Source organism: Schistocerca americana, chromosome 4 (assembly GCF_021461395.2).
Source record: "Schistocerca americana isolate TAMUIC-IGC-003095 chromosome 4, iqSchAmer2.1, whole genome shotgun sequence".
Taxonomy (NCBI): domain Eukaryota; kingdom Metazoa; phylum Arthropoda; class Insecta; order Orthoptera; family Acrididae; genus Schistocerca; species Schistocerca americana.
In genome coordinates this window covers 784,241,893-784,256,482 of record NC_060122.1, presented here as the reverse complement: position 1 = coordinate 784,256,482, position 14,590 = coordinate 784,241,893, and the positions used below count along the sequence as shown (strand labels likewise).

At 40.3% G+C, this 14,590-nt stretch overlaps 1 protein-coding gene across 5 annotated transcripts in view; it reads left to right on the top strand.

Annotated features, from left to right (window-relative positions):
- Nucleotides 1-14,590, top strand: part of LOC124612978 (protein phosphatase 1A) — a 233,522-nt gene that overhangs the window by 89,555 nt on the left and 129,377 nt on the right. For all 5 annotated transcript variants that reach the window (XM_047141510.1, XM_047141506.1, XM_047141509.1 and 2 more), the window contains one exon: nucleotides 3,558-3,675. In XM_047141510.1, coding sequence (XP_046997466.1) covers nucleotides 3,558-3,675 — 118 coding nt within the window. The remainder of the gene's footprint in view (nucleotides 1-3,557; nucleotides 3,676-14,590) is intronic.

The following is a 14,590-nucleotide window of genomic DNA, read 5'->3' as shown; positions in this document are numbered from 1 at the left end:
TGGACAGTAACTTTGGTGCCCCTAACAGCCTTTATATATGACCAGAATTTCTTTTGAGTTTTGTGAAAGATCACTTGACAGTAATCTGCTATGGTAGTCACCGAAGGCATCACACATTGCTACCTTGACAGCCAAATGTGTTTCATTCAGCATCACTCTAGCTATAGCCCTAGGCTTTATTTTATACCTATTATGCAGTAATCTCTGTTTCTTTAGAAGTTTCTTTTCAGGGAATGTATACCATGGAGATTCCCTCCCATTATGAACTGTTCTACTGGGTACATGTGTATCCAGTGCATGGTCAAATATTCTTTTAAACTTGAGCCAGTGTTCTGTACATGCTCCTTCACTACCCTGAAAGTTTCAAGTTCCTCATTGAGATGTGACCCTACTGATTTTTCTCCTAGTTTACTGAGAATATATGTCTTTCTGCTAGTTTTAGTTGTCCTTTGTACTACGGTAATCATTGTTGCCACAACCATATCATGGTTGCTGGCACCAGTTTTGATGTGTACATCCTCAAAGAGGTCAGGTCTGTTTATTGTCATTAGAACCAGTATATTTCCACCATGAGTGGAGGTCCTAACTCACTGTTCAAGATAGTTTTCAGAGAAGGCATTTAGTAATGTTTCACAGGAAGTCTTATAACGCCCACAGCTAACAAGACAGCAATTTTCCCAGTTAATTGTTGGATGATTAAAGTTTCCACCGACGATTACAGTATGACTCCTAACCAAGGTATGAGCATATGGGATTGGTTCCCAAATATGTGAGTGGCTTGAAGACTTTTTAAGTAATAGAACCCAGTACGGTGTCCTCGATGGTGAGTGTTCATCGGAGGTAGTTAGGTCTGCTGTTATTTTCTATCTACGTAAATGATCTTTTGGATAGGGTGGATAGCAATGTGCGGCTGTTTGTTGATGATGCTGTGGTGTACGGGAAGGTGTCATCGTTGAGTGACTGTAGGAGGATACAAGATGACTTGGACAGGATTTGTGATTGGTGTAAAGAATGGCAGCTAACTCTAAATATAGATAAATGTAAATTAATGCAGATGAATAGGAAAAAGAATCCCATAATGTTTGAATACTCCATTAGTAGTGTAGTGCTTGACACAGTCACGTCTATTAAATATTTGGGCGTAACATTGCAGAGCGATATGAAGTGGGCAAGCATGTAATGGCAGTTGTGGGGAAGGCGGATAGTTGTCTTCGGTTCATTGGTAGAATTTTTTGGGAAGATGTGGTTCATCTGTAAAGGAGACCACTTATAAAACACTAATATGACCTATTCTTGAGTACTGCTCGAGCGTTTGGGATCCCTATCAGGTCGGATTGAGGGAGGACGTGGAATCAATTCAGAGGTGGGCTGCTAGATTTGTTACTGGTAGGTTTGATAATCACGCAAGTGTTACGGAAATGCTTCAGGAACTCGGGTGGGAGTCTCTGAGTCTCTGGAGGAAAGGAGGCATTCTTTTCGTGAATCGCTACTGAGGAAATTTAGAGAACCAGCATTTGAGGCTGACTGCAGTACAATTTTACTGCCGCCAACTTATATTTCGCGGAAAGACCACAAAGATAAGAGAGATTAGGGCTCATACAGAGGCATATAGGCAGTCATTTTTCCCCCATTCTGTTTGGGAGTGGAACAGGGAGAGAAGATGCAAAGATGCAAGTTGTGGTACGAGGTACCCTCCGCCACGCACTGTATGGTGGATTGCGGCATATGTAGATATGTTTGGGTAACAACTGCACCGAAGTTTTCTCTTAAGTTTTTGGTTACATCAGATGATGAGTCTGGAGGGCAATAGAAGGATTCAATTACGATTTTATGCCCACCTCTGATATTGAGCCTTGTTCAAAGTCTCTCTCATGCAGCTTCAATTTCTATCTTGGTGGATTTGAGTTTCTTGTCTACTGTGACAAATACGCCACCTCCATTTCCCATTTGCCTATCCTTTCAATATACACTCATATTCTCCCAAAAATCTCACTCCTATCAACTTCAGGTTTCAACCAGCTTTCTGTACCTAATATTATGTGAACTTTACTGCTTTTCATGAGCACTTGAAACTCTGGCACTTTGTTGTGAATGCTTTTTTAAGATTTTAATACTCTCGCCTGTGGGAGGCATTTCTTTTGATCTTACATGGATACTTCTAGGTTTCCTACAGCGATCATTACTTGGATTGGATGCAGTCACATAATCTTAAAAAACGTGTGCACTTCACAAAGAGTCAGCTACCTGAACAGCAGCCTCTGAGGTGTGGTCCACACCTGACACATGTAGGGAGACCCTACAGTTCTTAACCCTATGGTGCAAGTCCATTAAGTCACAGCCTAGCTTGTCACAGAACCTTCAGAGTATCTCTGGTGCAGTCCTTACAATCGACTAGAACCAAAGGACCACAATCAGTTTTGGGACAGTGCAGGAAATTGTGAGCTTTGTTGAAACTCCATGCACAAGGCTGGTCTTCTCAACCTTCTCTGCCAGTCGCTATAATGACCAAAGTATGACCTCGGAGCCCAGATGACAAACACTAGTTGTTCCAACATGTGTCACAATATGCAGTTGGTTGCACCCTGTTCTCTCAGTGGCTGCTAGAATAGCCTGTTGTGAATTTGTGAATTTTTGGTAAACCATACAATCTTGATCACAGTGCTTCTGATTTTATAAGTCTCTTTATGTCAATGGGAGGTATTAAAAAGGTATTTATTAGTTTGTTCATTATCTTAAGAATAGAAGTTATCAGATCTCCTTTAAGCTCTGTTTATTTCTCTGAATTTTACTATGGTCGTCCTCTTTCTTCATTGCCCTTATCTGCGGGATATGCCAGATACTTTTAAACATTTTCACACAACTTTCAGTGGAACAACAAATTCTGTAAATGAATTAATGGCATAGGAATGGGAAACACAATCAGTGTAGCTGTAGCAAATTTCTATACAGAAAAATTTGGAGAAGCAGCCCTTGAGACAGCGAAGAAGAAGAAGAAGAGAGAAAAAAAAAAGAAAAAAAAAAGCTCTAAAAGATTTAGAGCTTCTAGTGAAAAAGAACCATTTAAAGGAAAAGGTTTCCTCCTGTTTGTCAACAATCACAGACCACATAACCAAAATATGAAGATGTGGTATTAACATTTAAAACGTCAAGACAGGTGTGCCTGTATTTGAAGATGCAGGGGACCTACACTCACCACTTGCAAAAGCATTAATATATGGAATCCCTTGCACATGCAGTCACTTGTATGTAGGAAGCTTTTTAGGTTCATTACTTGAAGAGGGATGTAGGTTTTAAGCAGTTATATGAATGGAAGACAGAAAACAAAAGACTAACAAAAAAAGCTACATGGGGCTTAGTGCCCCAATGTTCTATCCTTTCTTAGTGACATTTGGCGTTCCTGGTTAATGGGATTAAATAATAATGTGTTGCTTTGGTGCTCATTTTGTCGTATCCATTTTTATCTTGTATTAGTAATTGTTATGAGCTGGGCATTTTCATATATATTTTTATCAGTCCTGTTTGTAGCTTTGATTTTCAGGTACTTTCTTCTTTTTCAGGGAAGTCGAGACAACATGAGCATTGTGTTAGTCACCTTCCCTGGTGTGCCACAGCCTTCAGCTGAAGCACTGCAGCGTGAACGAGAACTTGAAGAATTAATAGAAAGGAGAATGACAGGTGGCTTCTTTAGTTTCTTATGCGCACATATGCTGGTTTGTTGTTGTTTAGCAGTTCACAATTATGTAGTCATTAGCACCCAAACTAGATTCTTGTAATCTCATAGGAAACTAAAATTTATCAAAAAAGCAACAGAAACGAGAAATGCAGCTAAAGATCTAAAGGTCTATAGATGACAAAAATAAGAAGTGTGAGTTGTTTAAAAGCAGCATGGTGGCTGTGCTGTGTGTTTGTCTTCACCACTTTGTGATAACTGGAAAGATTAACAGTAGTTTACTAGATGTTTGAAAATTTGTTCATCGTATATAAAATAGAGGGCAAGTCAGTAGCTAAATGTTTGGCTTACAAACATTTGTCCACCACGGACGTCGCATGCTGAAAGGTTTTCTTGCCAGAGAAGAAATCTGTCCATCAAAGGATAGTTCCATATCTACGCCACTGTCATCCTACAGTGAAAAGTTGTCTTGCCAGATAAGAAATCCATTCATCAAAGGGTAGTTCCCTATCTGGATGCATCTTGCGAACACTTCTTTCCACATCAGTCTGGAAGGAGTTAATTGCCATCTAGTCTCTCACACCCTGCCTCTCTGTCTTTAGCACTGAGGTCATTGTGTGTACAGAAACTTTTCACGATGTTATAGTAGCATTATGCTGATGTTCTTGACTGCTGCATCGACCAATTCATTATCTTGTATTCCCACATGCATTAGTACTCTACATAATATACGTTCTTTTCCTAGATGCTGCAGGTGAAGAAAAATGTACTGGATTGACTGGACAAGTACAAGCACTACACAGCTTAAAGTGCACTCAGAAAATGAGAATAGATCAAGAATTTCATAGTTTGGGTACATATAAACGAGCTCCAGTGCCTTCATTATGTCATATTTCTTGGTCCTAGTCAGGCACTGCAATTGATAAACTATCTTGTGGATATGATTGAAGTGCATTGCTGATTAATTAATGTTGCCCCTACTTGCTCATATTAGAGCAGGTTAGCGTATAATTTTGATGCTTACTTAATATGCTGTTACATAATATTTCAAAAGCGTGCTATAGAGTACAATTTCTCTTTTATTTTGACCTATGCAATATAGTTATGGATCTTGTTATCAAACAGAGCAGAAGACAGCTCCAACCATGACATGGATAGTAATGAAATGACATTTGGATCCTACAAAATGCTAAAAGACCTGCATTCACACACATTCCAAATAGCAATATTGGTCATTGACATTGTCCAGATGCCAATCCCACGAGTACTCACTTAAAAAGTTTCAGTACTGGTTACTCACCAGTAGACAAGATCCCGAACACTTGATACATCATGGTGTTTCCTCCAGACAGTTAATAGTGGCATGCAAGGCTTGGATCAGAGGCTGGCTGTGTGACTGAGTCTGTAGGTACCTGTGGCCACACAAAAGCCCTCAGTGTGAGTAGTGTCAATGATCTTTGAACATGGTCTGCATCTGGCACCCATAAGCCGGTATGTACCCAAATGAAAGTTTTATAAAATGGGAGCAAATTCATTGTCAGTTCTGCAAGAGTTATGGCTAAGGTCCTTAAAAATTTAAGTTGTTTGAGGAACTTAGTTTTAAGATCCCTCGCATATCGTAACCAAGACAACTTGTGGTTTAAACTTATGTCCAATAACGAAACTACATAGCATTCATTTATCTAACCTCTTCGATATCAGTTGCAGCTAATGTTTTGCTGTTGCTGATTTGGAGAAGATACAAAATATTCCTCGTCCATGAAACGCTGCACTCCCCTGATTCTTGACAGTGTCACACTGCTGATTGCAATGACAAATTTGCTAACAATTGAGTACCACTTCCTTATACGCAGTCTTCTGTTCAAAACTGTTTGGCATGGTAAATAGTGTGCATCTGGGCCTTATGCCAAGTTGTTGTTTCCATTTTATGCATAATATTTTGACAACCGACCCACCCTGAAGAAGACGGGTTGATCAGTTATCAAAATATTGTGCAGAAAAGGAAAACAGCAACTCAGCAGAACATCTGAAAGCACACTGTTAATCAGTCATGCCGAGAAAACCTGAGACATTATTAAGATGAAAAGCAGTCGTGGAACTATCTGAGGTGGTTGTGTGTCTTAAGTGGTATTTCAGACATTCTCAAGATAGAAAAAGCCATCTGCTGTGCTTTAATTAACAAGAAAAATCTGTTGGATTCAACAGGGTGTAGTTACTAAGAATCTATCAGGATTCAAGAACTCAAAGACAGTGACTCACCATCTACTCTTAAGGTCTTCCTACACAAGATAGAGGTGCACTAAGCTAACCGAATGAGTATGTCCAGTTCTTACGTGCCAAGAGTTGGAGTAATGTCATGCCTCCCATACACAACTAAGCAGACCCTGAAGGGACAGGGGTGGAATTTTTATGCACCCCTCAAAGGTTTCCTAACATGCCATAATGGTCAAGTGTTGTGTTACAACTTGCAGATAGTGCTGAATCCAGCTCCCACATTGAGAAAAAGCCATTGCTAACTACACCTTTTTTCGCGTAGCAGTCCCAACTCTGCCTCCCACTAGTATCTATTGTTGTAACTGTTCTTTAACACTTTAGATCCTGAGTTGGTAACGTGCAAGCATATCCTCAAAAATTTGATTGTATTTTCCTTGTTTTTTGAACAGTTGCATTTCTTGGAATGTTTCAAGTGTCATACCCACATTTCCATTATTGAATAGTCAAGAATATCTAATAAAATTCATATGTGATACTTTGTTTTTGATTTTAAATGTACTTTCAAAGTGCAATTTATTTATAATATTTTCCGAATGAGTCTTTCAGTGTGCCAAAGAGTGTGCACTGGTTTTGAAAATTCCTGACAGATTCAAACTGTTTGCTTTTAAAAGACTCAGACCTGCAACCTTGTGTTTACAAGCAGTGTGGGTGGTCTTACTGACTGAGATATTCCAGCGTGAGCAATAACTGGCCTTATTGACTGAGGTATTCCAGCCTGACTCATGATCCACCTTCACAGCTTCACTTCTGCCTGTACCTTTCTCCTGCTTTCCTAACTTCTCAGAAGTGCACCTTCTGTGTTTGATCATAAAATATGACAGTGGAAAGTCCAGAATAGAATAATAATAATAATAATAACATGGAAAGCATAGATTGCTACTCGCAATGAAGAGAGGAGGCATTGACTTGCAGAAAAGCACAGTGAAAAAGAATGCTAAAAATATTTCAGCTTTCATATAAATTTAAACTGCACTGTACATATTGTCCTGAAAATACAAAGGTATCTGGAACATAATCAGTGATCATCTGACCTTCCTCAAACTATACAGCTTGAAGCTTGTACCCTCACACTGGGTCATCTTCAAGTGTAATATCCAGAGGAATAGACACAACTTGCTTCTATAGATTTTGACATCCACACTTTGTTCTGATTTTACTGCAAAAAATTGTACTTCAAAATAAAATCACTTTCAAATTATGTACTGTGAAATGTTCCATGTTGTGTGTGTGCCAGTTAACTTCATAAAGAAATTTTCAGTAACCATTGTTTATTAAAATTTTTGTATTTTTGTATGCTGCAGTTATTTGGCAGAATTACCACAAAGTTATTTCTTAGTTGCAGACTCTTATCATAGATTGATACAGGGTGATTCAAAAGTAACTGTACACCCTTGATGGGTGTGGTGTATGGATCAATATAAGAGTTAAATGTTAAAAAAAGTTCTGTCTGAAACTGCTTTATTTTTTAGTTATGATGGATAATGTCATTTGTGGTAGGCATTACATCGTGGGCCAATACAGGCTTTCGGCGTGCCATGTTCATCTGTATATCAACTGATGATGTTTTGTTGATGGTGCCCCTGCGCATTTCATTTTGGTGGCAAGAGAGTTTCTCGAAGTTGCTTATCCCAATAAGTGGACAGGTCATGCAGGACCAGTTGCTTGGCCCACCAGATCTCCAATCTTAAACCCTAGACATCTACCTTTGGGGTTGTCTCTAGGAGCTCATGTATGGTGTTGTATTTGAGAATGTAGCACAACAACATCGAGTTGAGAACAGCTGCACAACTGTGCAGAATGGGATGATTGGAGCCTGCACCATCCCGAGAATGATGAAGTTGATCGCATCACTGCTTCATCTGCATGGACATAGTTTGAATGTGTCCTGTGGTGAATGTATAGTTCGTAGTTGAGTTGAATTTTGGGTTGCTTCATGTTGTTTCTTTGCGAGAAGAATTAATTTTGTGTTGCTTGTGTCACATTCATGATCCCTTCTGTACTGTGTAACTCTGAAATAAACCAATTTCAGACAAAACTTTATTTAATTTTTTACTCTTATTTTGTTGCATACATCACACCCAAGAAGTGTGTACAGTTACTTATGAATTACCTGTAAATTGTATCTCAAATTTATAATTTGGAACACTTCAGTTATAGATTGTTTACAGACTTTTAAGTGGACTATGCTTGTGTGCACAATCCACCAACACTCTTTCAAGTCTAGTCAATGAATGCTGCCTTCCTTTGTTATGATCTTCAAGATTCCATGGCCTGCTGTGCATTGTGGGGAATAATAGACCTATTAGCAGGTGTTGCAACATGAAGAAGACTGCCCTTTTCACTCTGTTTTGCAGATACACCGTGTGCATCCATTCTCAGGCACTTTCAAAAAAATAAACAAAATTTCTGTGCACAGTATGCAGGTTGAAACTGCTTAACTAACACATAGACACTTACAAAAGTCACAGCCATTATTTGTTGGTTAGGGAAAGAGGTGGGGACTGCTTGTCACTTTCCCCAAAGTGATATGTTACATCACAACTGAAAACCTTTTATATAGAAATCTGAATTTGAAATAGCAATTTTTTTCATTTTTAGATGTGCCTTACCTGGGCTCTCTGAAATTTCTTGTTGAACACAGTTGATATCATCCTTTTCATATGCAATATCTTCAAAAAATAGCTATTTTCAGAATTAAGAAGTAACTCAAAAGCAGTATCATCATCAGTCAAATTGTGCATCACCCAGTACCATGTGGATGCAGCTGAGACCACATATGAGAAACATGCTGCTCCAAATGTACCCACAAAACAATAGAAATTAGAAGCTCCTTCATTATGTTACCATCATATAGCAAGCGACACTGGAACTATAGCCTCTACTGCAAAAACCATAGAGCTGGAATTGTAAGAAAGAGGACAGGACAAAGAAATTCTGAGAAAATGTGCCTGTAATATTACAGCTTGCTGACTTTCAGGTGCATCAAACCCACCCACATATTTTTACGTGTTGGCTTCAAAGTGTTAGACAAGTAAGAAAAATGTTAGGTATGAAGACCTGTAGATAGAAGCACAGGTGACACTGGGAAGTTAATAGGTGCATCTTTATTGGTCACCTGCATTAAATTTCAAGAGGAATTACTGGTCCAAATTCATTCGTATGTTCATGATAGCTTTAAACTACAGTCACACACTAGTCAAACAACTGTTTTGTACATGTATTTTCACACTTGCAAGTAAGTTCTTGAGTAGTGTAAATTTTATGCACAAATGCGTAGTAAAAAACAAAACTTCAAACCAGGTTGTAGTCACTTATTAGTATAATGTTAATAAGTTTGAGATACTGCCCATAACAAAAAGAGCAAACCCAATAGCATGTAATTACAAGATTAGTGGTGAACATTGTGAGCACATCACATTGTAGAAGTATTTAGGGTTAATATTAAGATGTGATGTGAAATGGAAGCAGCACACACAATCAGTATTGGGGAAGGTGCATAGGAGATATAGATTTATTGGGAAGGTTTCTGTTGCTTTGATAAAGGGGTTCTTGAGTGGTAAGCCATTGAGTCCTTTTATTCAACATTTATTTTGGCAGACACACAAGATTAAAATTTTTGGTTCTTAACAACTGTCTCACTGGATGTTCAGAATAAACCCTCAAACAGGATAAGAGGCTTATGGCCCACAAACAGTTAATAAGTTAATAATTGTGCACAATCTTAACAAAACAAACATTAAGAAGGGCCAACGAGCTTTAGCCCTTAACAGTTAAGAATTTAAACAACTAGCAAAATTTATGAAAAAAAGCTCAACATGTTAGAAAACTCTTGGCCACATTAAATAAGGTTCAATAGAGTAAATAGTGCCTCATGTGGCATTTGTTACTTATAATCAAAACACCAATTTCAAACATTCTGCTCAGTAGAAACTTAGAGGAGTAACACATGGCACACAGCCAAGCTGTACATTATTCTGCTGGAACAAGTTTTGTCAAATAATGAATTAAGTGTCGACCCAAAGCCCTGATATTAAAGAGTATTAATTTAAAAAATACAAGATAATAACAATATTTGTAAATACAATACTTTGCTGTCTTGACAACCATCACAGCACTTTACCCCAGCCATACAGATAAACATTCAGGGGCACTTGTTCAATAAAGTGGCGTCTGCTCTGTCACACCTGGCTGAAGTACAACTTTCAACAACCACATGTGCCATCCACCAGTGTGTCATGTCCCATGCTAAATTAACTACATGATTCACAAATTGCTAGAGGGCTTCTACAACATAGAGAGGGGTACAATTAATTCGCATATAATAAAGCAAGTTAATTACATGAGGATTAACAGTATCACCTCTCTCAGCTGAGCAAATGGCTGCAACTGACACTGTAATGAATAAAATTTAAACAAATTATAATGACATTGATCAACAGTTCAACTAACAAAATAGAATACAGTTTAATGCTAACAGAGCACCTGCTGGAATGTTAGTCTACACAAAGTGCATCATGCAAGACCAAGCTTTACTCAGATGTTTAAAATAATGGCCTAATGGCCAGATATCAGGTGGAATAACCACCAAGTGAATTTAAAGAGTTCATTATATCTGAAGAAAATTGTCTGTTGTGTCCAGGGAAGTCCCTCTGTTAACCAGACATCTAGGATGAGAGTGAAACTTCAGCTTCCTGACCAAAGGTGAGAATGTTCACAGTGAAAAGAAAAACAGTGGAAAGTCCAAGATGGAGTAACAATAATATAGAAAAGTTAGACTGCTAATCACCAACGAGAAGTGATGCCGAGTCGCAGAGAGGCACAATGAAAAAGAGCACTTGACATATTGTCAGCTTTCAAACAAAGTCCTTCAGCGAGCGTGTGCGTGCATGCACACACACACACACACACACACACACACACACACACACACACTGCCAGTGGCTCACGACCTTAGCAGTCATGTTCCAGCCACCCCCTGACCATCCTATCTTGCGCTTAATCCTCCACATCTCTGTAACGCTATCACGCTTACCAAATAACCCTGTGACGAAACGCGCCCCTCCTCTTTGTATCTTCTCTATCTCCTCTGTCAACCCGACCTGATATGGATCCCACACTGATGAGCAATACTCAAGTATAGGTCAAACGAATGTTTTGTAAGCCACCTCCTTTGTTGATGGACTAAATTTTCTGAGAACTCTCCCAATTAATCTCAACCTGGCACCCGCCTTATCAACAATTAATTCTATTTGATCATTCCACTTCAAATTGTTCGGTACGCATGCTCCCAGATATTTTACAGAAGTAACTGCTACCAGTGTTTTTTCCACTGTCATATAATCATAGAATAAACAATCCTTCTTTCTATGTATTTGCAATACATTACATTTGTCTGTGTTAAGGGTCAGTTGCCACTCTGTGCACCAAGTGCCTATCTGCTGCAGATCTTCTTGCATTTCGCTGCAATATTCTAATGCTGCAACTTCTCTGTATACTACAGCATCATCCGCGAAAAGCCGCACGGAACTTCCAACACTATCTACTAGGTCATTCATATATATTGTGAAAAGCAATGGTCCCATAACACTCCCCTGTGGCACGCCAGAGGTTACTTTAACGTCTGTAGACGTCTCTCCATTGAGAACAACATGCTGTGTTCTGTTTGCTAAAAACTCAATCCAGCCACACAGCTGGTCTGATATTCTGCAGGCTCTTACTTTATCAGGTGACAGTGCGGAACTGTACCGAATGCCTTCCGGAAGTCAAGGAAAATGGCATCTACATGGAAGCCTGTATCTAATATTTTCTGAGTCTGATGAACAAATAAAGCGAGTTGGGTCTCACATGATCGCTGTTTCCAGAATCCATGTTGATTCCTACAGAGTAGATTCTGGGTTTCCAGAAATGACATGATACGCGAGCAAAAAACATGTTCTAAAATTCTACAACAGATCGATGTCAGAGATATAGGCCCATAGTTTTGCGCATCTGCTCGATGACCCTTCTTGAAAACTGGAACTACCTGTGCTCTTTTCCAATCATTTGGAACCTTCCATTCCTCTAGAGACTTTCGGTACATGGCTGTTAGAGAGGAGCAAATTCTTTCGCTTACTCTGTGTAGAATCGAATTGGTATCCCATCAGGTCCAGTGTACTTTCCTCTGTCGAGTGATTTCAGTTGCTTTTCTGTTCCTTGGACACTTATTCCGATGTCAGCCATTTTTTCGTTCGTGCGAGAATTTAGAGAAGGAACTGCAGTGCGGTCTTCCTCTGTGAAACAGCTTTGGAAAAAGGTATTCAGTATTTCAGCTTTACGCGTGTCATCCTCTGTTTCAATGCCATTATCATCCCAGAGTGTCTGTATATTCTGTTTTGATCCACTTACTGATTTAACGTAAGACCAGAACTTCCTAGGATTTTCTGTCAAGTCGGTACATAGAATTTTACTTTCGAATTCACTGAACGCTTCACGCATAGCCCACCTTAAGCTAACTTTGACATCGTTTAGCTTGTGTGTGTCTGTGAGGTTTTGGCTGCGTTTAAATTTGCAGTGAAGCTTTCTTTGCTTTCACAGTAGCTTCCTAACTTTGTTGTTGAACCACAGTGGGTTTTTCCCATTCCTCACAGTTTTACTCGGCACGTACCTGTCTAACACTCAACATTATCATTGCCTGAACAGAAATTTTCGTTTTGATGTGTAAGTTAGTCTGAAATTTGCCTCTTGCTAAACAGATAAACCTTCCTCCCTTTTTTTAATATTCCTATTTACTTCCATATTCAGGGATGCTGCAACGGCCTTATGATCACTGATTCCCTGTTCTGCACTTACAGAGTCGAAAAGTTCAGGTCTGTTTGTTATCAGTAGGTTCAAGATGTTATCTCCACGAGTCGGTTCTCTATTTAGTTGCTCGAGGTAATTTTCGGATAGTGCACTCAGTATAATGTCACTTGGTGCTCTGTCCCTACCATCCGTCCTAAACATCTGAGTGTCCCAGTCTATATCTGGTAAATTGAAATCTCCAACTAAGACTATAACATGCTGAGGAAATTTGTGTGAAATGTATTCCAGATTTTCTCTCAGTTGTTCTGCCACTAATGCTGCTGAGTGAGGAGTCGGTAAAAGGAGCCAATTATTAACCTAGCTTGGTTGTCGAGTATAAACTTCACCCATAACAACTCACAGGAACTATCCACTTCTATTTCACTACAGGGTAAACTACTAAAACTACTACCAATAGTGACAAACACGCCACCACCGGTTGCATGCAATCTATTCTTTCTAAACACCGTCTGTGCCTTTGTAAAAATTTCGGCAGAATTTATCTCTGGCTTCAGCCAGCTTTCCGTATGTATAACGATTTCAGCTTCGGTGCTTTCTATCAGTGCTTGAAGTTCTGGTACTTTACCAACGCAGCTTCGACAGTTTACAATTACAGTACCGATTGCTGCTTGGTCGCTGCATGTCCTGACTTTGCCCCCACATCCTTTGAGGCTGTTGCCCTTTCTGTACTTGCCTGAGGCCATCTAACCTAAAAAAACACTGAGTCCACGCCACACAACCCCTGCTACCCGTGTAGCCGCCTGCTGTGTGTAGTGGACTCCTGACCTATCAAGCGGAACCCGAAACCTCACCACCCTATGGCACAAGTCGAATCTGCAGCCCACACGGTTGCAGAACCATCTCAGCCTCTGATTCAGACCCTCCACTCGGCTCTGTACCGAAGGTCTGCAGTCAGTCCTGTCGACGATGCTGCAGGTGGTGAGCTCTGCTTTCATACTGCTAGCGAGACTGGCAGTCTTCACCAAATCAAATAGCTGCCGGAAGCCAGAGAGGATTTCCTCCGATCCATAGCGACACACATCATTGGTGCCAACATGAGTGACCACCTGCAGATGGGTACACCCTGTACCCTTCATGGCATCCGGAAGGACCCTTTCCACATCTGGAATGACTCCCCCTGGTATGCACACAGAGTGCACATTGGTTTTCTTCCCCTCCTTTGTAGCCATATCCCTAAGGGGGCCCCATTATGCGCCTGATGTTGGAGCTTCCAACTACCAGTAAGCCCACCCTCTGCGACCGCCCGAATCTTGCAGACTGAGGGGCAAACTCTGGAACAGAACAAGCAGCCATATCCGGCTGAAGATCAGTATCAGCCGGAGACAGAGCCTAAAACCGGTTCGTCAGACAAACTGGAGAGGTTTTCCGTTCAGCCCTCCGGAATGTCTTTCACCCCCTGCCACACCTTGAGACGACGGGTGAGGGGTCAGCCTCAATGCCGGTAGTATCCCGGGCAGCCACAGCCTAGTCCAATCGGGGGATGTGTGGGACAAGCTGGCCAGCCCCGACAAACCCCCGTCCGGACCCCCACAGTGATGCCCATTGGCAACAGCCTCAAGCTGTGACTGAAGCCAACACTGAAGCTGGGAGCGAAGGGATGCCAACTCAGTTCGCATCCAAACACAGCAGTCGCAGCCCTATCCATGCTAAATACTGTTGTGCAAAGAACGTCGGAACTAATCTACAGAGAGCACAAACAATTCGACACAAAATTTAAACGGTTATTAAAATACAAGACTGCCTAGTGAATGCATGGACTACTCAGTTTGTATATTTTGCTTATTTTTTCATAGTTCCACACAACTT